The following is a 27,845-nucleotide window of genomic DNA, read 5'->3' as shown; positions in this document are numbered from 1 at the left end:
TTCTATTAATTCTAATAAATAATGGGATGTGAAACGTTTCAAACTAGCAAGACTTAGGGGTTAGCCTGAGAGACTCAGCTCAGGGTGAAATTTTTCCTCTCATTTCCTGCGCGAACAACACTCGCTTCAGCTTTAACAGATAGCTCAGCCCATGTCAAACACGTTCAGTCCGTTGGAATAATATTACAAACCAGGTACAATATCTTTCTGAAGACAGACAGCTCGTTAATGTAGTTCTAGTTTAATGTCAGTCAACAAGTGCCTAAGTTTACTTTGTTGTCTTTTTGGTTTGTTATCCTAGCTAGCTCATTAGCTAAGTCGCTAGCTGTTTAGCGCCAGCTCCCAGCTCCCCGATGCTGGTTTAATTGCGTTAAATACCCTTACTAACAGTTTGTATGTGACTGACAGCTGTGTTGTCTGATACTCTACGCGACCGGAGTGAAAAAGAAGATTGGGTAAGTGAAGTTTCACATAGTAATGCAGCTACATTACCTGCCAGATGGGCTTAGAATTAGTACGGGAGTCATGTTTGACCCTGTTTGTTTAGTTGGGGAGAAAATAAGATGTTTATAACGTTACCTGTAACACAGCTGGGGCGATCTGGTGCTTTTGGCTAAAATTGACGACTGGCGTTTATACTTTAATTAATCTACATTTGTGTCGAGTCCATTGCCTCGGTAATGCGGATGACGTAATGTTTTCCTCCATTCCTGTACGTGAGCTCAAAAATCACTTACATTTTATCTTTGACTCGTGAAGTCTATCATCAGGTCAGATACCCATTTCACACACATGCTGGACTTGGATTTAGACGTTGTATTAAAGTGAAAATGAAAGTTTACAGCCTGGGCCGCCTAAAGGGCGCTGAGGCCTGGTCTGCCATGTGTCATGTGATGAAGAATGCCATGGAGGTCATCGGCATATTGATGTTCAACATTAATAACGGTTTAGTTAAACAAGAAATGTGCTTATATGTGATGTAATGTTGATGTGTTTCTGCAGTGATGGTGCAGCCACAACCCGATGGCCCCATGCAGTGGGAGATGTCCGGAGAAGAGAGTGGAGGGACCCTGAGGGTCCCACCAGAGCTTGCAGCCAATGAAGTGGTGACCAGATTGTTGAGTGACAACCAGCAGCTTAGAGGTAAGCGTGTTCAGACTAAAAAAAGGTCTCTTAAAAGAATATCGCTGCACTGAGTGATGAGCTCAAACAGCAGATGCAGAAAGAAAGAAAGAAAGAAAGAAAGAAAGAAAGAAAGAAAGAAAGAAAGAAGAAAATCTTGTCCTTTAAAAGTCATTTTAGAAGCATATTTGTGTGGTTCATTATTTTAAAGCATTTATCTACATTAACTCTTCGATTCAGTGGTCACTGGGATATACAAACTGTATGCAGAGATAACACATACTTTCAAAGGTTACAGACAAGCTTTTTTCCCCCCCTAGAAGTTCTGTTTCTATAAGCATCTTGGCTCTTAAAGTGTCACATCTCATTCTTACAATGTCTCTGGTGTTAGTCACATTTGCATGGTAAGGTGAAGACCCTACAGCATAATAGAGGGAAAACCCCAAAGAGCAGACAATCCCCTATGAGCAAGTATCTGATGATGTTGGTGAGGCAGAACTATCATTTAACAGGAAAAGACGTCCGATTTGTACATTTGTTAAAAACCTCAATCTATTTTCAGATTTCCTAGTGTAATGAAATCTATAGATGTGTACGGAGATATTAATGGCTGAAAAATAGAAAGTTCATGAGTTACAGATATACTTGTGCCGCTGTAGATGGAAATATCTGTGGGAACGCTTTCTCTCTAACTACAGGTCATTTACACACTTGTATACTCAATTCCAGGTCTCAGTTTGCAAGCACATGTTACTTAAGATACAAATTCCTTTATTCACATTTACAAATTAGTAAGCATTTATGGAGACCTAATGATGCATGCAATGAAGTTGAACAATTCTTCACACCTGTTTGCAAGTGTTTTGACTACAACAGATGCCTCACAAAGCAGCAGGATCCCCCTTTACCTACACCACAAATACAGACAGAAAAACATAAGCTAGATCAGCAGAAACATGGAGGCGTTGATTCAATGAGAGCATCCTCCTGCTCTCTTGATATTTTACATGGATCTTTGTTTAAAAATGTCTTTCAGTCTATCGGTCACTGTGTGCTTACAATTATCAATACCTCACTGATTTCCGGTCAGGTCCCTGTTTATTGTAAGAATGCTGTTATTCACCCACTGTTAAAAAAAAACCTAAGCTTGACGCTACAGACCAATTTCAAAATTACCGTTCATTGCTAAGATTTTAGAAAAGGTTGTGGCTAAGCAGCTTATAGCTGTTCTAGATGAATACAGCATTCTGGATGAATTCCAATCTGGCTTTCGTAGATCTCACTCTACTGAAACTACACTTCTTAGAGTCTCCAACGACATTTTGATGAGATGTGATGCAGGAGAATGCTCCGTTTTGTTGATGTTGGACCTGACCTCTGCCTTTGATACTGTGGACCATCATATTCTGCTAGATAGGCTGAGACACTGGCTGGGTATATCAGGGGCTCCTCTTCAGCACTTACTGAGCACTTTTAAGGACATTTCGTATCACTGCTATGCAGATGATATTCAGTTATATATCTCCTTTAAGCCCCATGATGTTTCCAAGCTACAGATTTTGCATAGGTGCATAGACTCCATTAGAGGTTGGATGGCTGGAAACTTTCTTCAACTAAATGAGGAGAAGACTGAAGTCCTTGTTTATGCTCCTAAAACATTTGTTCCTAGTGTTATGGAAAACTTGGGTCCACTTGCTACATTTGCCAAACCTTCTACCAGGAACCTTGGTGTTACTATTGACTCAGCTCTGACTTTGGACACTCATTTTAAAGCTCTGGTCCGCTCCTGTTTTTATCACTTGAGAAACATTGCTAAGCTGAGTCCCATTGTATCGCGCTCCGAATTAGAAATTGTCATTCATGCATTTGTTTAATCTCGTTTGGATTATTGTAATTCTTTGTTTACTTGTTTATGTAAAGCCTCTTTGGAGCATCTGCAAGTTGTTCAGAACGCTGCTGCAAAGCTTCTGACCAAGTCCTCCAACTACTCCCATGTCACACCCCTGCTGATTCAGCTGCACTGGCTCCCTCTTAAATTCAGAATCCACTTTAAGGTTTTGACCTTGACTTTCAGGGCTCTGCATGGACAAGCACTAACATATATAAGTGAACTTTTACATCCATACATTCCCAGCAGGTCCCTGAGGTCACGTGACCAGGGCTTGCTGGTTGTCCAAAACACAAGGCTGAAAACAAAAGGTGACAAAGCTTTTGTAACTGTGGCCCCCAGACTGTGGAACTCTCTCCCTTTGAGCCTGAGATCTGTGGACTCAGTGGTCGCTTTTAAAAAAACAGCTAAAAACTCATCTTTTTAAACCTGCTTTTGGTTGATTTTGATTTTTATGTTTTAGCTTATGTGAAGCACTTTGAGATTTTTATCTTGAAAGGTGCTATATAAGTAAAATTTTACTTTACTTTACACACCTTGTGAGTCACAGCACTTTAACTGTGTCCAGTATATAGTATGGTATGCTCGGTATGCTTTCTCTCTCAAGATAAGTGCACAAAAAAATACTTTATTAATGTAAATAATGTGGTGTGTTTACTGAGTACACATTACTGTTTCAAAGGAACATTTAAACAAAGTATTTTCAGTCATTCACTGTTGAGTTTATAGAGTGTAAAGAGGAAGCTTTCTATATTCAGTTATACAGCAAACTATCTGAAGTTAACTAGCATTAGTTGGCGTTAACCTTTATATGCTGCAGCTCATGTAAATTAATTAAACTGAGAAATGTTTTTACTGCTAATAAAGTTGAACATTTATTTTGTCAACATTTGTATAATGGTAAACATGACTAATAGACACAGTAGCGAACAGGAAGGCGAGGAAAGAGTCAGCAAACTGAGTCTGTGTCATTATTTAAACTCTATGCTAGGGCTGCTCAATTAATCGAATTTTAATCACGATTACGATCTGGGCTTTCACAGATCATTAAAAATGACTGAGCTGATTATTAGCACCTCCCTCGTGCTTTACTCTCGCGCTGCTCCGTGCGGCAAATCGAGCGCACCTCTCTGCATTTCGAACACACATCACAACAATTAAGAGGACCCGAGGGAAGCTCGGAAAGCTAAGCAGAAGTTATTTGGAGAGGAGAGTGACTGCTAGTGATGTGCAATACCACGGATTTCCTTTCCGATCCGATACCAAGTACTTTTCAGGGTGGTATCGACGATACTGATCCGATACCGATACTTTATACAAAAAAACGTATTTTATTTATTGTATCTCAAATTATAGCGTCATAATGATTACAGGTCATCAGATTACTTGTTCTTATCACTTAATAATGCATAGTTCATCATATGGAAATAAAAAAAACTGAAGTTGTGCCCTATTTGAACATGTTGCCTGCCTGCAGCACTAAAGGACTCTGTGAGAGACGTGTGTCTCGCCCTAGCAGCACCTGTCCCTCTCCTCCTCTTCAGTTCGTCTCAACATACGCTACTCATATTCTGTGATATGATTTACTCTGAGGTGTTTGACAAGGTTAGTGATGTTGCCACAACCAAACATGCCAACCCTCCCGATTTTTCCGGGAGAATCCCGGAGCCACCATTCTCCCGAATTTCCACCTGGACAACAAAATTGAAAAACCATATCGCAGAATTCATAGCGCGGCCGAGCCAATTCCAGTTTCCAGCAATGGCGGCAGCTACTTAGTTTTAATATTACTCTTATTTCTCTTTCTGGGTCGCAAAACCCCCCCCAACTTTTAACATGTTTTCAGGTGAGAATGTAGCTGTGTAAACTTCAATTATCTGAGCCAATCGACACATCGTCTTCAAACCCCCGCAGGCTTTCACTACTCGGGTTAAACATGATATATAAGTCACTTTGATAACTTAAAAATGTTATTGTTTGGGTTTTACAGTGTTTTGTTTGTTCGTGAGTAAATCGGTTTGGCTGAGATTAAAGTTATTAGATTAGATTAAATTAAATTTAACTTTATTAATCCCTCAGGTGGGTTCCTCCGGGGTTTTCACACAGCTGAATAAACACCAAACAGAAAACTAATTAAAGAAAGTGTGAGACGGTCGAGAGTTTACGCCAGCGCCTGGTTATATTTTAGATAGCAAGGAGCAGACGGCTGAGTTTCACTCCACCGAGGGAACTCATGACGTACTACCCGGCTTTCTTTAGACCGTGAAGGGCGGGTCCTCAGGTGGAAGCAGCCTCTGAATTTGGACACCCCCGCTGTTTCGGTGACATTTAACGTATTTTATCCGATAAATAAACTCTGTAAAATGTGCCCTTTTGATTGTCTCCCTAATTCTGAGGTCTCAAGGTTGGGAAAGTATAGCCACAACACCTCACTCTTGGAGCACTTTTTTGCCACATGTATCGCAAACCATGTCTCAGCTGTTTGTGGAGGTAAAATATGTCCGCACAATTAGGCTCAGCCATTGTTGTGAGTGCGCGCGCCAAGGGGCTGCGAGCCATTTATACAGCCGTATTTCGCACATGACTATGAAAGGCGGAAGAGGAAGTAGTTCCTTTGAATGTAGAGAATCCGAATGTTATAGTTTCTTTCCACTGTGTTGCTGTTAGTGATAAACTACAAATTAACCCTAAATGACTAAAAATATCGATATTTTAATGTGAGAATCGATTCTAGAACATAAATGACTGGTATCGGAGGAATCGATATTTCAGGATCGATCCGCACATCACTAGTGACTGCCGTTGGTTGAAAAGAGAGGTAAAAAAAACTTCAGTGGTGTGGAAACATTATGGGTTCGCAGAGTCAGACGTGGATCAAGTAGACATAGTGTGTAAACTTTGCTACGGTGTCGTAGCTGCACCACAGAGCAACACTGCAAAGTTCTCTAAACATAGATGTTTACATTTTTCATTTATTTCTTATATTGCAAACATTTGCACTGTTATCAGTATTTGCACACTATTTTATATTATTTTTTAAAGTCATTATTCAATACATTGTTATTGTTAACCCTTTAAAGCCGGTCAGAGTGGCACGCTCCGTTTTGCATAACTATTTTTAAATCCCTGTAGAACCATAACTGCATAAGCTAGCGCAATAATTTTTTTGCATATGAAACCGGAGTTGTTGTACTTACATCTTATGCCATCAGCTGGTCCTCGGTCACGGTTTCCCTCCACATAAAGCTTTGCAAAAATTGCATAAAAGGGCTTGCAGGAACAAAAACATAATATTCCAGAAACACGCAACGCGAACTATTGCATGTCCGCCATTTCCTGCCCGAAACCGGAAGTGACGTAATTTTCGCGGAAAATGTCGTTTTTTACTTGTAGGCCTTAAAAGCCTACAAGTAAAAAAAACTACAGTTTCTGGAATGCTTAGAACTCGAATTGCACTGCTGGAAATAGTTTATTTTGATGCACATGCTGTTTTCTTTGCGAATTTGCATCACAGGATTGTTTTTTGTTTTTCCTGCCGTGTATAAAAATTGCTGTATCTCCAAAATAAAACTATGAAGACACTCAAAATAAATTTCCTGTTGTTGTAAACTAATTTTTGCAAATTTTTTGTATTTAAAGTTTTGATGGATAAACCTCTTTAATTTCTCCAATTAGAAATATATGTAAAAAAAAATGTTTGTAGTTTTTTGCACTTTTTTGCAATTAATGTAGTTACTATGGACTTAATGCATACATATTATTAAAATATGGGCTATAACAGTTGTATTGATGTATAGCAACTTGAAATGCTCCCAAAAATGGCACTACAACATGTAAAAAAATAATATAAGCTCTGGCGGACTTGGTTCTATGGTAGGTCTTAAAGGGTTAAATAAATATCGTCAAATAATCGAGATCTCAATTTCAGTGAAAATAATCGTGATTATCATTTTTGCCATAATCGAGCAGCCCTACTCTATGCTCATGTTGACATCAGCTATTGTTGTTAGTCAGTTAGGAAAGGGTGTCATAAAAATAAAAGTCATATCTGAGTGCATTTCCAAGAACTGAGCAAGAGTTTGTAAAAGTATAATTAGATTTGATGTGTCAGTGGAACAGTTTTTCAGTTAAGCAAATTATATTTATTAACATTAATTCAAGGAAACCATCAGCAAACTAATTCAGTTACTCAGTAATATCATTAACACGCAGTCGTGTGAAAAGCATAATTTTCACACACCGAAAGTACACCCTTACAGCAGGTGTGACCATTTCTAAAAAAAATTTAAGGTTGCTGGTTTTCAGGTGCATGTTAACACAGGAGTGTCCTATCAAATTTACCCCAAGGTCAGTGCATGCAATGCTAAGGGAGATTACAAAACCCTGAAAGCTACTTCTCAGACTCCACCGGCTTCAATTAGCATGTTTAAATTCATGGATTGACAATTAGAAAAGGACTAAAGGAGTATGGCTGTACTGGAATGGTTCCCAGGAGAAAACTTCCTCTCGCTTAAAAAAAAGATGGGAGCATAGCTTAGCTTTGCAAAGTTGCCTCTGAACAAATCACAGGAACTCTGAAACAATGTCTTTGGATAGATGAGAGCAAAGTGGAGATTGTGTTTGGTTATAATGCACAGTGGCACATTTGGTGAAAGTATTATAGAGTCAAAGCTGAGGCTCTCTATCTGACAGCTAAAGCTTAGCGTAAAGTGGGGTCATGCAACAATGGGACAGTGATCTCAACCACATCGCCAAATCTACACTAAAAAACCTCAGAAGAATCAAAGCGTTGCAGTGGCCGAAAGTCCAGACATCAGCCTGCCTGAAATGATGTGTTAGGACTACAAGAGAGCTGTGCTTAAACAAGTGTACAACTAAGTGAAGTGGAGCAAAGAGGAATCAGTGAAATATCCTCCACAATCGTGTGAGAGACTGATAGTCAGGTACAGGTATTTCTGCAAGCTACTGAATCACAGTTTCACAGATTTGTCTTTTACAGGACTTTGCAGAGCCTGTGAAATGATTCTTTTTCACATGACTGTATTTAGTATATATTAGTCTCCCCCATCTCCTTTTACCACCTCATTCTGTTCCCACAGAGGCGCTGCGGCGGAGCAACCTGGCCTTGCGTCAGCGCTGTGAGGAGATGGAGGGATGGCAACGAAGGACAAAAGAGGAACGAGAGTTTCTCAGCTGTCGCTTCCAAGAAGCAAGGTCCCTGGTGGAGAGGCTGGCCCAGGAGAACCACTCCTTACAGAGCATGGTGAACGGACCTGGCTCCTCCAACACCTCGTCTAATCACTGCTGCAGCTCCAGCCAGACTGAAAACCCGCAGCTACGGACAGCCAGGAATGGACCAGTGGACGGACCACAGGTTGGCTAGCTGGAAATTGATAATTATTAGTCATGTTTCCATTTACCTACTTTCAAATTTACAAAGGCAAGCAGACATGCACCAAATCTGTGTGTCCTGTAGATGTATATAAGGCAATCCTTACTCACACGGGTCTTTGTGTGGCCCCTCAGTACAGAAACAAACTGTTTTAGCTCATCCCCCCTTTAAGCTAGCTTTCTTTTGATTGGCTGTTCCTCAGTAACGAAATGCTTGGGTAATAGGTGGGTGGGATTTTTTTGTATAATAGCCAGAGATTAACATATTAGGGATATCTGCTCATATGACAACATACAGAGCAAAGATTTTAAAAAACGTCTTCTTTTTTTAAAATTTTTTAATCCTGTTTAATACGAGCCTCCATATATATCATGGGAAAGGTGAGAAATGGACTTTTAATCTTTTCCATTATGTCTCTCAGACTCTAGATCAGCGAGAAAAGAAGAGAGTCGAAGATACAGAGCAATGCACACAGACATCACCGCCTCGCAGCCTGGTAAGATGTTTGTGTGTGTGTTTGTGGCTCATGTTCATGTGCTGTCATGGTCAGTCAAACTCTGTTTTTTTTTTCTGCTCATATTTTTCATCTAATCAGTGTGTCTGTGTGTCTAGGATAACACAAGTGTGCATAGCTCATTGAGTTACGCACAATCCTCTCCCCCCATATCATTTTCAGATGAACTGGGAGATATAATGGGCAATGACAATAGCCAGGTGAGCCCAGTCACTCCCATCCTAATTCTACCAGTCAGATCTCTAACGCTGCACCTGCAGCCCTCACACATCCAGTTTGAGCTTTCCTCACCTAATCTACAAACAGTGGCTGAGGTCAAAAATTGTAACTAATAGAAAATGTGACTAAAATGACATTGGCAGCAACTGAAGTGTGTTGGACTGTGTTTTACATTCAGCAGCATAAATTTTGAGGTCAAACGTGGGGGTTTTTTGGACAACACTCAAATAAAATTTGGAAAAGACAGTAACACAGTTTATCCCAATCACAACCTCTCCTTTTCTCCTTATCCACATGGTGTTGGATGTTTCGGTGTAGTTTCAGTGCTGAAGCCCACAACGAACACGATCCATTTTTCTCATTCTTCTCTGTATGTTCATCTATTTAACCCATCTCTATGCCACTTCCATGTTTTTCTCTGGAGCCTGTGGAAGGTGCAAACGAGTTCCTGCAGCTGCTGAAGAGCCACAAAGAGAAACTGGAGGAAGGGATGCGAGAGCTGAGAAGGAAAAATGAGGAGCTAGAGAAGCAGAGGGACGAGGGAGAGAAAGAGAAGGAGCGAATGCTTCACTGCATAGACCAGCTCCGGGGTAAACTGGCCCAGGCACAGGTAACGTTGATATCCAGGCACATAAAAGTCTTTCAGATGAGTCACTATGGTAAGGTAGTAATGTAGATGATCCTGGCAGCGTAAAGGGAACATTTACTAGCAAAACAATGTGTGAATGTTCTGTTTCTGTCGCATAACTTTCCAGATTTGTATAGCATGAACTGCCACTTGGCCTTGAATGTAACACCGAGATGCTACTGTAGATAATATAGAAGTTAGTTGGCATGTTAAGGTAAAAGTTAATATGAAATCACAAATACAATAATAAGTAAAATCGGTAAAAATATTAATAATATAAATACCAAATATTAGCAATGATTTATCGGTAATGTTACTGTACCGTGTAGCTAAATGTGCTGACCTCTATCATTTCGCTCACGGATGCTGCTGCATGTAATCATATTTGAAATATGATTGAGGTGTTTCAGGTTTTGGATTGGTAGTCAGACAAATCAGCTTCATGGTAAACAAAAACTAATCACATCAAAAATAATAAAATAATTTTGAGTGGCCTTCCTAAAGCCATGACAGAACAACACTGTTTAGGTTACGTTGAAGATTCATGTCTCAGTTCCACCTGGTGGCTTTCAGCCTCCTTGTGTGTTCTTAGCATAAATGTTAAATAGCAATTAGCACTACAGTTAATAATAACATTTGAAAACATGAATAAAGAAGATTTAAAAAATGATAAAAATGTTATCAGAAGAAATCTCCTCACAAAGTAATGGCTTGTTTTCCTCTGTTGCATTTTGCGTGTCACTGGTAGATGTGACCTTTCACTGCTTGCAAATTACAAAAGAGATAACGTGATGATAAACACAATCTGTTTTGTCGTCTGTGACGTGGAAAAACTTGTATGACTGTTTTACAGACGAACAATGTTACTGAGGAGGTTGTCCAGCAGCGCTCTGAGGCACAGCACTCGTCCGACTGGTATGAAGCATTTTCACTTAAGCGCACTGTTGGAAACTAACAGCACTAACTTTACTTTCTGCTAAACCTTTAACACAGTTCTGTTTAATGATACAGAATATCTGCAGAGAATTGCTCTCTTTTGGAAAATGACACCAGCATGCTTTTTGATTGCTTAAAACAACAAAAGCCTCACTTTTGAGATGCTGTCTTCCTTCTCCTTCCTCTCTTTCTGTTCCTTTTTTCCAGCTCTAGCCTGGCTAAGCTCACAGAGCAACTTCAGGCCACACAGGGCAGGTGAGCCCGCAGTTCTGTGTGGCTTTGTCTTTCTCACTGTTTGCACGTCTGCTTCCTGCTCTGCTGTCTTCTCCATCACTGCAGGAGGTCTACCTGTGTGTCTCTTATTCTGAAAAAAGCCTGTTTTCCTTGTTTGTTTGTTTGTTTTAGGAAATGTATTTGTTCTTATTTCATTTATTTTATTAGAGCTGCCAAACTTCAGCTCACAGACCAATAACACAATAATGTTGTAACACAACAGCAATGATTTGTCCAGTGTCATCTAGTATTTTATCTCATTCATGATTAGGGATGGGTATCGAAAACCGGTTCTTGTTGAGAACCGGTTCCCACTTTTATAAACGATTCCCTTATCGATTCCAGTCGCCCCGAATGACGTCATCACGTTGAGTAGCGTCTTTTACCCAGTAGGAAACACGGCGCCTGAGCGGCACAAACGCTCAAAAGTTTGGTTACACTTTATGAGAAAGGATGACAACAGGGCAACGTGCAATACTTGCAAAGTAGAGATTTCATCAAAGGGAGGAAACACTACGAACATGCAAAAGCATTTGCTCAAAAAACACGCGATTGCGTTCAAATAAAGTCGTGTTTTTGATCCGCTCCGGACTAGCGAAGCTCAACCCAGCAGCAGCGGTAGCGTTTCCACGTCCTCTCCCGTTAATACTGCAGGTAACTAATCAATTAGCATTGCACATTATGTTAGCGCGATTTACCTTATTACAAAACCTGCTATTACTGTGCGTTGCATTTAGATAACCATGATGAGAGAGACAGAGTCTGGCTGGCTCAGATGCTGGCAGTTCTCGCTGCAGTCTACCGGTAGCGTCTCCTTTCAGGCCAGGATAGACGAATGTCACCGAGCAGTGTCTAAGTTTGTGGTCAAAGACTTGCACCCATTTGCCACAGCAGATGCCCCCGATTTCACTTTGGTAAGTGAATGTGTTTAATTGTAGGCAGGACATTACTGGATATTCTTGTGTAATTGCTACAGAATAATTTATGTTAAACTTTGTTATTGCTACAGGAGAATATTTATTTTATTATTTTACATATACATTTTTTTCCCTGGGGACCCTGTGACACCCCATTGAAGAGCCGTAGGCTGTGGATCTCTTAAGATCTCACTGTTGGGTTTGTAAGGCCATGTTACTCCTAAATTTCTATCTTGTTCAAAGAGAAGATATAAAACACAGTTCTAAGCTAATCGACTTTAGTGTTCTCCTTTTTAAAAAAAAAGAATCGATAAGAGAATCGATAAGGAATCGAATCGTTAAACAGAATCGAAAATGGAATCGGAATCGTTAAAATCTTATCAATACCCATCCCTATTCATGATTTCCAAAAGTTATTAAAAGACATCCTATAGGGCTGCACGATTAATCGTTAGAAAATCGCGATCTCGATTCATACTTATGTGCGATCTCATTTCCAAATGACAACGATTTAAAAAAAAAAAAAAGACGACGATTGTACCGCATTTTGATCTGCATGAAAACAAGCGCTCACTCTTCCTGCTCAACAAATGGCAAGGGCGGAGCCTTATACCACGTGATACAGAAGCTGTGCCATGTGATGCTAAAATTAGCAGGGAAAAAACAACGGAGAGCACGTCAGGGATGAGGAGAAAGTGACAGGAGAAAATCCATCCCGGTCAACCACCCAAACATCAATAACAGGAACCTTATACAACGCTTCACGTCGAACTCCCGCAGGCACAAAGAAATTACGGAGGCTATCACTTATCACCTGACCAAAGATATGGCTCCCATCAACACTGTGCAAAACGAGGGATTTAGGAAAATGATCAACACCCTAGACAAACGCTACACAGTGCCGTCCTGCAACTATTTTTCTATTGTTGCACTACCTGCTCTATACACGCAGTGTCGAGCAACGGTGGAGACGGAATTACAAGCAGTACAACATTTTGCGGCAACAACAAAATGTGAGACATTTATTGTTTTTATGTTCAGTCTCAACTGTTACGAAGTTGATGTGCAGTTAATAAGTGCAATAAATATTTATACTGGAAAAGAAAATCGTGAGAGAATCGTGATCTCAATTCTAAGCCAAAAAATCGGGATTCTCATTTTATGCAAAATTGTGCAGCCCTAACATCCTATAAATGTTTAATCCAGTAATGTACAAGTACAATATTTAGATTTTCTTACTACTTTAAATTAATTTATTTTTATGTCAAATCAACCGGTCTTTCAAATTGTGCTTTTATAGAAAAGATCAGCTCTTTGCATCTAATATATAATGATATGCAGTATATTGTATATACATGCTGTCTGTTTGTATTAGACAGTAATTTAAAAAGGGCATTCCTATATTTATTTATTTATTTATTTATTTTTCAATATTTGTCACTGTCACTGCCTGTTACAAGTGATTTTTATTTTGTAGGTATCGGGAGCTGGAGGAGAAGCTTGATTACCTGCAGAAGAGCTCAGCTCAGAGGGACAGAACTGAAGCCCTGCTCAAACAGAAGGACAAGGACTGTGCCCAGGTATCACATGTGACTAGCTGTCATTTTTACTCTGAAAGCATAAAAAAATCTTCTACCTCCTATACTTTTAATTCTAGCAAGCGGAGTGCAAAAAAGCTTGTTTGTGTTTTTGTAGCTGGCCAAGGACTGCGAGGCCCTGAAAGCTCAGGCAACTTCCCTGCTAGGAGAACTACAGGAAAGACAAAGCTGGTTGGACAAAAGTGAGCATGAACGCGTACTCCTGGAAGACAAGTAAGTTTTTACATCACCTGCAATAGATCCATACACAGAATTATGTCTTAGTTCACCCTTTAGGTGTGCTCATGTGTTTTGTTTTGTTTTTGCCTGTGTGCAGATTAAGCAGTAAAATAAAGGCCCTGCAGGTGGCAGAGCGGGAGCTTGAACAGCAGAAGAAACAGCATCATGTAGCCATGGACAAGCTGCTGCTGCAAACCCAGAGCTTGGAGCAGGCCCTGAAGTCAGAGAGACATGTTGTCACTGAGGAGAAGTGAGTCCAAGACGCGTACAGATAGAAGAAGCCAACATGATTCATATGTTTCTGCACTGTTGTGCTATTTAGAAAGATGTATTTGAACGGAGGAACATGCATTAAAAAAATGTAGAAGCTTTTAACTGCTCCCTTATTTAACAAGGGGCCACCAGAGTGAACGGATATGTATGTTTGATTTGGCACAGTTTTTACATCGGATGCCCTTCCTGACACAAGCCTCCCATTTTATCCGAGCTTAGGACTTAAGGGTACACTAGCTTGTGATGACCCTGAATAATTACTTTACTATTTAATCTTTTGTGCAAAAAAGTGGTTCTATATTAGAATCGGAATCAGAACCTTTATTGTCATTGTCACAGGTACAACGAAATTAAGAATGTTCCCCGATCATTGCATTACACTATTGATGCATTACACTGGTAATTATACACAATTATAACCTAATGGGTTTTAACCCAAATTGTGGTCAAAGTCATATGTGAACTGTGATAGATCACTAGCCAGACAGACTGATTGGTAATAGCTCTGTGTTGTTAACATTCTCTTTGGTCATTCCTCCTTTTGGTTTATTGAACGTTTACCAATATATTGCACTTTATTTCCTCAGGAAAAAACTGACACAGCTACAGCATGCATACACGTGTCTCTTTAGAGACTATGATTCTAAACTGAAGAATGAGGTAAAAATAAAAACCCAACCAAACACACATTAAATTAAAAAAGGTTTTTACACTCATTAGTTTTGGAATACCTTGGGGGTCAAGTCCAAACATGAATCTGTGTTTATGCATTCCAGGGTGGAGATCTGTGCTGCCGACTGGAGGAGGCTGAGCGAGCGCTGGCCCTGAAGCAGGACCTGATTGATAAACTGAAGGAAGAGGTGGAGCAACAGAAAGGCTCCCTGGAAACAATTCCTGTCCTTACTGCACAGGTATTCCTTCTTAGCTGTTGAGCTGACTTATAAAGTGGTCACTTGACAGGTCTGGTAGATGACAGTGACTATGGACACATATTGACAGTTGAAGTAAACAGCGGACTGACAGTCTACAGATGAACAGCGGCCAATGTAGCTAAGTTTATGCATAGAATGCAATTTGCAGTCTACTGACATCTAGTGGTGAGATTTTACACACTGTAACTTTAAATAAATAAAAAATGATTGCATTACTTTTTGAAAATTTCTATAAATTGGGAGATATTAGAGATATGATTTCTTTAGTCCACGATAGTGGTGTAGTGAATCTCATTGTCATGACCCAAGTGGGATGTAATCAATGTGGAGCAAAAATGCTCAAATGCTAATCGCAGCATCTTGAATCTGACACAAAGACTGTTTGAGAGCCACCGGTGCAACTTAGCTCTTGTCTAGAAATTCTGTCCATAAAAATTATGAATATAAATGGTGTTGAGGACAGTCGTGGTGGAGACCAACTCTGCTGGGATTGTGTTCAGCTCATTGCCTGAAATGTGGATGAAACTCTCACTGCGGGTGCACAGGGACCAAATGACCTTCTTCCGTATCTTTCAATGGAAAAATGCCCTCTCCACACGCACAAAGTACATGTAGAATAAATGCACACTTGAATATCTGTGAGAGGGTAAGGGGCTCGTTCAGCATTCCACAACCAGAACTAAAGCCACATTGTTCCCTCTGAATCCTAAATTCGACTAATGGATGGACTTTCCTAACCCCTGGTATAGACATTTTCAGGAATGCTGAGTAGTGTAACACATAGGTTCCATAGGCCTGGCCACTAGATGCTCTCCCTTGAGTGCCCTCCACATTATCCCAGCCAAGGTGAACTGGTCCCTCAGATTCTTTCCTCTCATTGGAGTCCTTTGAATCACTCTGGAAAATCTAAAGTGCTAATAATTGTTTCAAACCACCACAAACTAAGGTGACTTCAGCAGCTGGCCTGGAAAGAGTAGAGAGAACCTCAGTATTCTTATAATGATGACAGCACACATTTGAACTTCAGTCTTCATCAGCCACGCCGACATTTTAACATGTATGTAATGCCAGTTTATTGAAATGAACCCAAATTACTGCATGAAAAATGACCTCACATGTCTCTCTCACCCAGGCTGAGATCTACAAGGCAGATTTCCTTGCTGAGCGAGAAGCCAGAGAGAAGTTAAACCAGAAAAAGGAGGAGCTGCAGGAGCAGCTGAATCAGGCCTTGGCTGAGAATGAGAGGCTTAAACAGGAAGCTACCGCACGGTAAAAACCAAGACATTGCAAATTATAATAATTATTTGTGTCATCAGATTGGGTATGTGGATGTGTTTATGCTTCATTATGTGTGTTTCATCTGCATGTACAGTTAATAAGATGAGATTTAACATAGAACTTTTCAATGCTCCCTTCTGTTTCAGTGCACGTATGGAACAAATGAAGATGAGACACCTGGATGACTTCTCTGCACGGCCCACACTCATCCCCCCCCCACAAGGTACAGAATCATGATAGTTTTATTCTCATGAAGCTCTACTTTCACTACTGAAATAGAGAAAATTTCATGCTGTGTGTTTTTTGGAATTTATTTTCTTTTTTAATTTATTCACATATAGGGCTGCAATTAAAAACTATTAATTTGTTAAAGTTTTTAACAATTATTTTATTCATTAGTAGATTCAATGTTTTGTTCATAAGATTCAAAGAAATAGTAACGCTCTTTGGAAGTGCCCGTATCTTATGACGATGTCTGTTGAATGTCTAGTTTTGCTTGACCACCGTCAGTTTCCTTTTATGCAGTCACTAAAGAGCATGTGCTATTGGTTTGAAATCAGGTCACTGACTTGACCATTGAAGAATATATCCCATTTCTTTGCCTTCAGAAACGTTCGGGTTGCTTTTCCAGTATGGTTTGGGTCATTCTCCATTTGTACATTGAAACGTTATCTGATCAGTTTTGTGGCATTAGGCTGAATTAAAGCAGAGTGTAAATTATTATACACTTTAGAACTCATTTTGCTGGCCATGAAATGCTTGTCAGTCCAACTAATTATGAGCCTCTTAAAATGGAGGATTATGTAAAAAAATGTTTGTAAATCCTAAACATGTATTGTAATACTTTTTTTTTTAGGTCTGCACTTCAATTGCATCTTGATTATTTGATTGAAATCCACTGTGGTGGTGTACAGAGGATAAATGGCTAAAATGTGTCATTGTCCAAAACCATTTGGATCTAACTACATACAGTGGGGCAAAAAAGTATTTAGTCAGCCACCGACTGTGCAAGTTCCCCCACCTAAAATGATGACAGAGGTCAGTAATTTGCACCAGAGGTACACTTCAACTGTGAGAGACAGAATGTGAAAAAAAAAATCCATGAATCCACATGGTAGGATTTGTAAAGAATTTATTCGTAAATCAGGGTGGAAAATAAGTATTTGGTCAATAAGAAAAATACAACTCAATACTTTGTAACATAACCTTTGTTGGCAATAACAGAGATCAAACGTTTACTATAGGTCTTTACCAGGTTTGCACACACAGTAGTTGGTATTTTGGCCCATTCCTCCATGCAGATCTTCTCGAGAGCAGTGATGCTTTGGGGCTGTCGCCGAGCAACACGGACTTTCAACTCCCGCCACAGATTTTCTATGGGGTTGAGGTCTGGAGACTGGCTAGGCCACTCCAGGACTTTCAAATGCTTCTTACGGAGCCACTCCTTTGTTGCCCGGGCGGTGTGTTTTGGATCATTGTCATGTTGGAAGACCCAGCCTTGTTTCATCTTCAAAGTTCTCACTGATGGAAGGAGGTTTTGGCTCAAAAACTCACGATACATGGCCCCATTCATTCTGTCCTTAACACGGATCAGTCGTCCTGTCCCCTTGGCAGAAAAACAGCCCCATAGCATGATGTTTCCACCCCCATGCTTCACAGTAGGTATGGTGTTCTTGGGATGCAACTCAGTATTCTTCTCAGTATAGGGTGGCTGTAGCTCAGGTGGCAGAGCAGGTCAGCCACTAATCAGAAGGTCGGTGGTTCGATCCCAGGCTGCACCCTGGCTGCATTCCAAATATCCTTGGGCAAGATACTAACCCCATGTTTGCCTACTGGTGGTGGTCAGAGGGCCCGGTGGCGCCTGTGTCCGGCAGCCTCGCCTCTGTCAGTGCGCCCCAGGGCAGCTGTGGCTACAATGTAGCTTGCTATCGCCAGTGTGTGAATGTGTGTGTGAATGGGTGAATGACTGAATGTAGTGTAAAGCGCTTTGGGGTCCTATGGACTAGAAAAGCGCTATACAAATGCAGGCCATTTACCAGGCCATTTCTTCCTCCAAACACAACGAGTTGAGTTTATACCAAAAAGTTCTACTTTGGTTTCATCTGACCACATGACATTCTCCCAATCCTCTGCTGTATCATCCATGTGCTCTCTGGCAAACTTCAGACGGGCCTGGACATGCACTGTCTTCAGCAGCGGAACACGTCTGGCACTGCGGGATTTGATTCCCTGCCGTTGTAGTGTGTTACTGATGGTGACCTTTGTTACTTTGGTCCCAGCTCTCTGCAGGTCATTCACCAGGTCCCCCCGTGTGGTTCTGGGATCTTTGCTCACCGTTCTCATGATCATTTTGACCCCACGGGATGAGATCTTGCGTGGAGCCCCAGATCGAGGGAGATTATCAGTGTATGTCTTCCATTTTCTGATGATTGCTCCCACAGTTGATTTTTTTCACACCAAGCTGCTTGCCTATTGTAGATTCACTCTTCCCAGTCTGGTGCAGGTCTACAATACTTTTCCTGGTGTCCTTCGAAAGCTCTTTGGTCTTGGCCATGGCGGAGTTTGGAGTCTGACTGTTTGCGGCTGTGGACAGGTGTCTTTTATACAGATGATGAGTTCAAACAGGTACCATTCATACAGGTAATGAGTGGGGGACAGAAAAGCTTCTTACAGAGGACGTTACAGGTCTGTGAGAGCCAGAGATTTTCCTTGTTTGAGGTGACCAAATACTTATTTTCCACCCTAATTTACGAATAAATTCTTTACAAATCCTACCATGTGAATTCATGGATTTTTTTTTCACATTCTGTCTCTCACAGTTGAAGTGTACCTCTGGTGCAAATTACTGACCTCTGTCATCATTTTAAGTGGGGGAACTTGCACAATCGGTGGCTGACTAAATACTTTTTTGCCCCACTGTATATGTTGTAAATAAATGCAACAGTGAAAAAGGAAAATACTTTTCAAATTAGCGATCCTACTTTTTTGCCTAAATATTAGCACGGGTATTTGTGGATGTTATTCTTACAGTGTACTTTTAATAGTAATTATATAATAATAATAACTTTATTTATAAAGTGCTTTCAAACAAAGTGCCGTACAACTATTTGAAACTAAAAAGATAAATAAAAGTGATACATAGTAGGGCTGCACAATTTTGCATAAAATGAGAATCCCGATTTTTTTGGCTTAGAATTGAGATCACGATTCTCTCACGATTTTCTTTTCCAGTATAAATATTTATTGCACTTATTAACTGCACATCAACTTCGTAACAGTTGAGATTGAACATAAAAACAACAAATAAACATAAAAACAATAAATGTCTCACATTTTGTTGTTGCCGCAAAATGTTGTACTGCTTGTAATTCCGTCTCCACCGTTGCTCGACACTGCGTGTATAGAGCAGGTAGTGCAACAATAGAAAAATAGTTGCAGGACGGCACTGTGTAGCGTTTGTTTAGGATGTTGATAATTTTCCTAAGTCCCTCGTTTTGAACAGTGTTGATGGGAGCCATATCTTTGGTCAGGTGATAAGTGATAACTTCCGTAATTTCTTTGTGCCTGCTGGAGTTCGACGGGTATGGGGAGGCGCTGTATAAGGTTCCTGATATTGATCAGAATCAGAATCAGAATCAGAATGGGGTTTATTGCCAAATGTTGAGCAGGTTTACAACATTAGGAAATTGCTGCGGTGCTTCAGTGCAAACATAGTGTCAAAAATAGCACTTAAATAGACATGGAAAAAATTAAAAGTAGGGATAAGAATTAAAAGTGCTAAGTGGAAAGATATGTGCATGAGATATACATGAGATATATACATGAGAATAAGAATTAAGAGTGCTACGTTGAAAGATATATACATGAGTGCAGGTGGTGATCAGTGCCAAACATGGAATGATGCAGTGACACAGCGTAGGGTCATGTGTTAGTGGCGGGTACAGTCATATGGTTATTGTTCATGTGTCCAACAGCAGAGGGGAAGAAACTGTTCTTATGGCGAGAGGTTCTGGTGCGAATGGACCGGAGCCTCCTGCCTGAGGGGAGCAGGTCAAACAGACTGTGTCCAGGGTGAGAAGGGTCAGCTGAGATCCGAGCTGCACGCCGCAATGTCCTGGAGGTGTACAGGTCCTGCAAAGATGGGAGTCTGCAGCCAATCACCTTCTCAGCAGAGCGCACAACACGCTGCAGTCTCTGTTTGTCCCTGATAGTGGCTCCAGCGTACCACACGGTGATGGAGGAGGTGAGGATGGACTCGATGATTGCAGTGTAGAACTGCATCATCGTCCGTGTTGGCAGGTTGAATTTCTTCAGCTGCCTCAGGAAGTACATCCTCTGCTGGGCTTTCTTGATGACGGAGGTGATGGTGGGCTCCCACTTCAGGTCCTGGGTGATGGTGGTACCCAGGAAGCGGAATGAGTCCACAGAGGTGATGGGGGTGTCAGTCAGGATGATGGGGGGGAGTGGGGCTGTGTGCTTCCTGAAGTCCACAATAATCTCCACTGTCTTCTGGGCATTCAGCACCAGGTTGTTGTGGCTGCACCAGGACACCAGACGTTCAACCTCCCTCCTGTAGGCAGACTCGTCCCCGTCCGAGATGAGTCCAATAACGGTGGTGTCATCTGCAAACTTGATTAGCTTGACAGACTGGTGGGTGGAGGTGCAGCAGTTGGTGTACAGGGAGAAGAGCAGAGGAGAAAGAACACAGCCCTGAGGGGAGCCGGTGCTGATGGTCCGGGAGTCCGAGACATTCTTTCCCAGCCTCACATGCTGCTTCCTGTCCGTCAGGAAGTCAGTGATCCACCGGCAGATGGGATCAGGCACATTCATCTGGGAAAGCTTGTCTCGGAGATGGTCTGGAAGGATGGTGTTGAAGGCAGAGCTGAAGTCCACAAACAGGATCCTGGCGTAGGTTCCTGGGGAGTCCAGATGCTGCAGGATGAAGTGTAGGGCCATGTTGATGGCGTCGTCTACAGACCTGTTGGCTCTATATGCAAACTGCAGGGGGTCCAGGAGGGGGGCCGTGAGGGTCCTGAGATGGGAGAGAACTAGGCGCTCAAAAGACTTCATGACCACAGATGTCAGAGCCACGGGTCTGTAGTCATTTAGTCCAGTGATCCTAGGTTTCTTGGGGACAGGGATTATGGTGGAGGACTTGAAGCAGGCAGGCACATGACATGCCTGCAGTGAGGAGTTGAAAATGCCAGAAAACACTGGGGCCAGCTCGTTTGCACAGTGTCTGAGGGTGGCAGGAGACACACCGTCTGGGCCGGGAGCTTTCCGAGCATTCAGGTTCTTAAACTGCTTCCTCACATCTTCTTCATGAATATGAAGAGTTGTGGTGGGAGGAGGTGGTGTGAAATCCTCTTTTGTGTGGGGTGAGGAGGGGGGTGTTGTAGGTGAACGGTTTGAAGGTGGTGATGGCTCTATGGAGGGGGGAGAGGTGGGGGAATTAGTGTCCAAAGTGTCTCTATTGTTGGGGCCGTTGGAGGTGTGAAGGCTGCCTGATGGCTCGTCAAAACGGCAGTAGAAGTCGTTTAGGGTGTTGGCTAAGAGCAAGTCATCAGTGGAGTGGGGGGTTTTAGGCTTGTAGTTTGTGATATTCCTAAAACCTTTCCACACAGAGGCCGAGTCATTCTCTGAGATCTGCTGCTGCATCTTCTCAGAGTGCTGATGTTTAGCAATGTCCACTTCTTTAGTGAACCTGTACTTGGCCTCTCTGTAGCAGTCCCTGTCTCCGCTTCTGAACGCCTTTCTCTTTTCCAGCCACAGCTTTTTGAGTTTAGGAGTAAACCAGGGTTTGTCATTGTTATAACTCACCCTGGTGCGTGATGGCACAATGCTGTCCTCACAGAAGTGGATATAGGAGGTGACAGTGTCCGTAAACTCGTCCAAGCTGTTAGAAGCAGCCTTCAATGTGTCCCAGTCTGTGGTCTCCAAACACGTGCGAAGCTCCTCCACAGCCTCGTTGCTCCACAGTTTTTTAGTCCTCACGACAGGTTTGGAGAGCTTCAGCCTCTGTCTGTACGCGGGGATTAGGTGGATCATGACGTGGTCAGAAAGTCCGAGTGAAGCGCGGGGCACCGCGCGATAGGGGGATCAACGGGGCGCTGATCGTGCTGTAACAGTGGTCTAATGTCCTCTCCTCTCTGGTCGGGCATTTAATATACTGCTTATATTTTGGAAGCTCATGGCTCAGATTGGCTTTGTTAAAGTCCCCAAGAGCAATGATGAGAGAGTCCGGGAATGTCCGCTCCGTGTGGAGAATCTGCTCCGCGAGTGCGCACTGAGCTGCCTGCGCATCTGCGTCTGGCGGGATGTAAACAGCGGCCAGGATGAATGAAGCAAACTCCCGCGGAGAATAAAACGGTTTGCTGTTTGATGTTTGATGTTTGGGTGGTTGACCGGGACAGATTTTCTCCAGTCACTTTCTTGGCCTTTACAGCTTCGTCATCTCTCACATGCTCTCCGTTGTTTTTTCCCTGCCAGCTGACTTCTGTATCACGTGGTATAAGCCTCCGCCCTTGTCATTTGTTGAGCAGGAAGAGTGAGCGCGTGTTTTCATGCAGCTTATGTCCCGGATCAAAATGCGTACAATCTTCATCTTTTTTTTTCTTTTTCTTTTTTCTTTTAAATCGTTGTCATTTCGAAATTAGATGGCACATAAGTATGAATTGAGATCGCGATTTTCTAACGATTAATTGTGCAGCCCTAATACATAGCAATACAAGTAAAAAACATAATACAAGTTAAAAACAGTAAGAATTTACAAACTATTTTTGCTATTAACTGTTTTGCTTTTCTTAGGCTACGTCCACACTGGTGGAAAAATGTCGAGGAAAAGCACCAAGTTTTTTTAAATGGACTAACAATGAGGTGGAGTTGTGCTCCGAGTAACACAAAAGTACAAAGTTGCAAAAGCGAGTGAGAATTAAAGAATTTGAAGAAAAGCTATCTGAAGCATGTACAAACTGATATTAATCTTTAATAGGGCTGTCAAAATTGAGAGCAAACAAAACAACTGCTGTATAATGCCCTCCGCTATCTTTAATTGGTCACATGACTGCATCATATGACTAACATGTGTCATTGCTTTTAAAAGTCTCCGTTTTCGCTGTCCACACTGCGACGCGAAAGCACCATCTTCAAATGTATGCATTTTCGAGAGCGTTTTGAAAACGCTGCGCTTTCTTTCGGGGAAAATGCTGTCTCGGTGTGGACGGGAGGCCAAAACGGAGAGAAAACAATGCATTTTCGTTTGAAAACGATTCATGGATCCATCCATTAGTGTGGATGTAGCCTTAATTCAAAATCGTGTGAAAGTCTTTACTGCATACTGCTACTGGCTGAGTACCTGCTTGCATGTGTCAACTTGATTAATGGAGCTGATTACAACTGGCTATATTACTGTCAGTGCAAAAGCCTCTTCCCAACAAGTATTGATTTAATCAGTCAGAACATAATGAGAGAGGGAGAGAGATGACATTGTACTAATTTGACAGCTGTTTGCGGTTTACTCACAGGTATAGAAAAGGTGATGAAGCAGCAAGTGCAAAATACCGCTCAGCTCTTGTTGTTAAATTCCTTCATGTTATGGTAGCCTTCCTTCTGGACACTGGTGCACTGCTGCTTACACGTGGCGAGTTGGCAGTTCGTCTTGTAATCGGAAGGTTGCCGGTTCGAGCCCCGGCTCGGACAGTCGTTGTGTCCTTGGGCAAGACACTTTACCCTACCGCCTACTGGTGATAGCCAGAGGAGCCGATGGCGCGATATGGCAGCCTCGCTGCAGAAGCGATATGGCAGCCTCGCTGCAGAAGCGATATGGTAGCCTCGCTTCTGTCAGTCTGCCCCAGGGCAGCTGTGGCTACAACTAGGGATGCACCGATACCGGTATCGGGTATCGGCCTCGATACCACATTTTCTAAAGTACTCGTATTCGTTAAAAGTCCCCCGATACCGAGGACCGATACCACGGTCTGAGACCTGTCTATGTTTGAGCGGCATGTAAGGGGTTAATCACAGGCGCCGAGTGCCCGCCCCCAGGCCCCGGCTGCAGTTCAGAGCTGGGAGAAAGCGAGGCGAGACATATCAGCTGTGTGGAACTATTTCAAAGTGAACGAAGACGCGACGCGGACTGCAAATTGTGCTCAGCGAAATTGTCCAGAGGAGGCTCTAAAGGTAGCGCATTTAACACAAGCAATTTAATCAAGCACCTAAAATCCCAACACAACAACGAGTACAAAGAGTTTACCCACGCTTATTAGCACAGAGGAGCATAGCTGATGCTATAGCAGTGGGACGGAAAATAGTTGGGCATTTTAAACATTCCGCCCTAGCCTACTCCCGCCTCGAGGACATTCAGGGACAGCTCAACCAGCCAATAAAGAGACTGCAGCAGGACGTACAGACGCACTGGAACAGCACGTATTACATGCTCCAGTCCCTGATTGAGCAAAAGCGAGTGCTGGGCGTGTATGTGTCCGAGCACGAACTCCCTGACTATCTCGCTCACCAATGGGCTCTTATGGAGACGACTGTTGCCATCCTCGCCCCCTTTGAGGAACTAACTAAAAAAGTGAGCAGCTACGACGGACTAGCCTCTGATGTCATCCCAGCTGTGACTGTGCTAGTGACACTTCTAAACAGAGAAACAGACAAACAAATTTAAAATTAAATTTTGTTTTTTTTTATAATTATTTATTCTGTAATATGTTGCATACAACATTAAATAAATGTTCTTAATTCCAAACTAGTCCCTTGTTTGTTTGTTTGTTTTTTGTTAAATTATAGGACTAAAGCTGTTACCTGCAAATTTAAATCATGTTTTTATTAAGTACTCGGTATCGGCGAGTACTGAAATGCAAGTACTCGTACTCGTTTCCAAAAAAGTGGTATCGGTGCATCCCTAGCTACAACTGTAGCTTGCCTCCACCAGTGTGTGAATGTGAGAGTGAATGAATAGTGGAATTGTAAAGCGCTTTTCGGGGCCCTCAAAGCGCTGTATAAATGCAATCCATTATTATTATTATTATTATTATTATTATTATTACCAGAGAAACAACAGAACTATACAGAATTAAAATCGTCCTGTTGATAACAATAGACAGTCTAGTTTTTCAAGTCAAGATCAGTGTATACGTACTTGAGTAAATCTACCTTTAACCACCACCATGTACTGAGGAAATGTAAAACGTGGTTTCTCTTTTAAAGGTTTTCTTTCTCTCGGCCTTAGGTGTGTTCCCCCCTTTCAACACGGTGCCCCCTGCTCCCTCATTCCGTACTCCGGGATTGGGACCAGTCGGTGATCAAGGTCCAGTCGGAACTGAGGAGCTGCCGGATTTATGTTGTCCTAAGTGCCAGTACCTGGCTCCAGATATGGACACACTGCAGATACATGTAATGGACTGTATACAGTAACATAATCATTATTGCCCTGCACACCATGACAACAACATACATAGATATGCAGTATGTATAGTCTGTTTAGATTCAGTGTGTCTTCTCCCATTTCTGGGTGCCCGCTGGAAAAACATGTTTGGATAGTTGCACCTTACTCTCGCTTTCTCTCTCAAACAAATACACATCCACAAACCTGAACACAAATTCTGGATCTTTCTGTTGAACAGTTCAGTATGCTGGAATTGAGACAGTTCATGCCAAGGCAATCTGATGACAGTTTGAACAAGTGAAAGAAAAGCAAGAAAATCAGCATGATATTTCCCTGTAGCTCTAGTGTGGATCCAGTCTCTGCTGTAGTTTTTCCCTTTCCACAATCATTATAATCATTTCTGTTCTTATGTTTCCCCTCTTACCTTTTCCTATGCTTACTTTCCTCTGAGACAGCACTTTGATGCACATTTTCTTCAGTATTTTTTAGATTCAGTGATTAGATTCACATGATCCTCTATCCCCCATTTCCTTGCTTCTTTGCTTCAATGCTGTAGTGATGACAGAGGAGCACACTACATGCTGTGAAGTAAATGTGTATACTTGTAATTCCATCAGTCCAAAAGATCAGTAATTATTAGACCTAAGGTGATGATAAGTTTAGAAGAAAAAAAAGAAGTGACAATCCAGATGTTATACACATGATCATGTGAATAACATATTGAGCTTAAAAAAAAAATCAGATATGTTATGGTTGTAAACGTAGCTGTCTGCATTACCTCAGAACATGTATTATGATGTATTAGAGATGGATTTACTCTTGTTGGAGGAAAAAAGTAACCATTCTCTGTGTTCTGTGCCTGTGTACATGACTGACTGCACCTCATGCTAAACCCAGTCCTTAACCCAACAGCCCTTTTGTGACCCTTCTATTGTCTTAGCTTTACCTGTTGCACCTATTTATCTATCTGAATGTAAGATTTCTTCACAGTTTGTGTGGATTTTAACTAAGTATAGAAACATTTGTGGAAAAAATGCATCAAACTGTTGGAGATTCACAAAATAAATCAGTTATTCATTTGACTTTATATGTTTTTATATAGATATGGAATTGATGTTTCGTTTAGAAACACTGCTCCAGAGTGGGGTTCAAACACGTATGTCATGTGACATAAGTAAGGGTTTGGTGGCTCACCTGCTGTTTCAAGGCAGGTCAGGCGCAAGGATTCAGATTTTTTTTTTTATGGGTGTTTTCCCAGGCTGTTGGCAAGGCTCGCTAAAAATAAAGCTCACTGAGCCCCAAAACAGCTTGACACAATAAACATATCGGTCCATTCTCAATATATTTTTAGCTGGATTTATTGTGTGTTTCATAACAATCACTAAGCAACTGAAACAGCTTCAAGAAGGTCAACAGAGAGAAAATGGTATTGTTGAAAATTTTCTGAAGGACACTACCATCAGCGAGCACTCAATGTGGGAACAGCCTCGGTGTTTTTTCTTCCTTGTTTGTACCGGTATTTCCCCAAAACACGTGCTGATCGAAGTTATTGATAGTCTGGTGTAATAATTGGCCTTAATTGTAATTGTGCAGAGTTTGTGTATTTTTTTTTCTTTTTTTTTTCTTCACAAAACAGCATTATGAGATGTCACTGTGGAAACCGCTCTGATTGTTTCTTAACCTCGACACAATTTCGGCATAGTCACACCATTGCTTCACACGTTAGACTCACCTTGCCTTTGTTTTGCGTCATCGTAAATGCTTTCTCGCAACTATAAAGAAACCGTTTACAACACGTGTCAAAGTCAAGGCCCGCGGGCCACATCCGGCCCGGCGTACAGTGTAGTGGAGCTAATGTGGCTGTAGTTAAGGAATTTAATACGGTAAAAAAAATACATTTTTCCTGGCCAAAATATATTTCAAATATATGGTAAATATGTTGTATTTGTGATGCTCAAAGAAATATATTTTTGAAATTGAAAATATATTTTTTTCAAACTGAAATACATTTCAAAAGATATTTTAGGGTGAAGAAAATACATTTCCAACCTTACGGTAGAATGTATATCAAAGTATCCTTTATTTAAAATGTATTTAGTGCAATAATGATAATAATAATAATAAAAGTAAAACATGTCTTATGTACATCTGCAAAAAACAGTTGGATTCAAACAAAACAGTCAAAGGTTTAGCAAGAATTAGGTTGTTTGTTCATTTGCTTACAGTATTTCACATTACACAATATCTCACTATAATGTGGCGTTAACT

The 27,845-nt window shown here is 41.5% G+C and overlaps 1 protein-coding gene across 5 annotated transcripts; it reads left to right on the top strand.

The window, feature by feature from the left end:
- Positions 1 to 92: 92 nt before the first annotated feature.
- On the top strand, positions 93 to 26,659 carry ikbkg (inhibitor of nuclear factor kappa B kinase regulatory subunit gamma). 5 transcript variants are annotated; one of them, XM_026153592.2, is made up of 17 exons: positions 94 to 194; positions 409 to 455; positions 1,003 to 1,143; positions 8,110 to 8,384; positions 8,824 to 8,898; positions 9,015 to 9,116; positions 9,560 to 9,745; positions 10,617 to 10,678; positions 10,907 to 10,954; positions 13,367 to 13,469; positions 13,585 to 13,700; positions 13,804 to 13,956; positions 14,567 to 14,639; positions 14,756 to 14,890; positions 16,044 to 16,180; positions 16,336 to 16,412; positions 25,422 to 26,659. In XM_026153592.2, the coding sequence occupies exons 3-17, from the start codon at positions 1,005 to 1,007 to the stop codon at positions 25,604 to 25,606; spliced, it is 1,866 nt and encodes a 621-aa protein (XP_026009377.1). In that variant the 5' UTR covers positions 94 to 194; positions 409 to 455; positions 1,003 to 1,004; the 3' UTR covers positions 25,607 to 26,659. The 5 variants fall into 5 exon arrangements, with proteins under 5 accessions (XP_026009376.1, XP_026009377.1, XP_026009380.1 ...); XM_026153591.2 differs by having other exon boundaries at positions 93 to 455; XM_026153595.2 differs by lacking the exon at positions 9,015 to 9,116 and having other exon boundaries at positions 94 to 455.
- The last annotated feature ends 1,186 nt before the right edge of the window (positions 26,660 to 27,845 follow it).

The sequence above is a fragment of the Astatotilapia calliptera genome, chromosome 20 (assembly GCF_964374335.1).
Source record: "Astatotilapia calliptera chromosome 20, fAstCal68.1, whole genome shotgun sequence".
Taxonomy (NCBI): Eukaryota; Metazoa; Chordata; class Actinopteri; order Cichliformes; family Cichlidae; genus Astatotilapia; species Astatotilapia calliptera.
The sequence above is the reverse complement of the archived record's forward strand: the minus strand, read 5'-3'. Positions and strand labels throughout refer to the sequence as shown.

What these genes read in the sequence shown, in the direction of transcription:
- ikbkg (XM_026153591.2), top strand. Translation starts at nt 1,005, where the DNA reads ATGGTGCAGCCACAACCCGATGGCCCCATGCAGTGGGAGATGTCCGGA. An exon ending in ATTCTAAACTGAAGAATGAG is followed by an intron (nt 14,640 to 14,755) that starts GTAAAAATAAAA and finishes TATGCATTCCAG; the next exon opens with GGTGGAGATCTGTGCTGCCG. An exon ending in TTCCTGTCCTTACTGCACAG is followed by an intron (nt 14,891 to 16,043) that starts GTATTCCTTCTT and finishes TCTCTCACCCAG; the next exon opens with GCTGAGATCTACAAGGCAGA.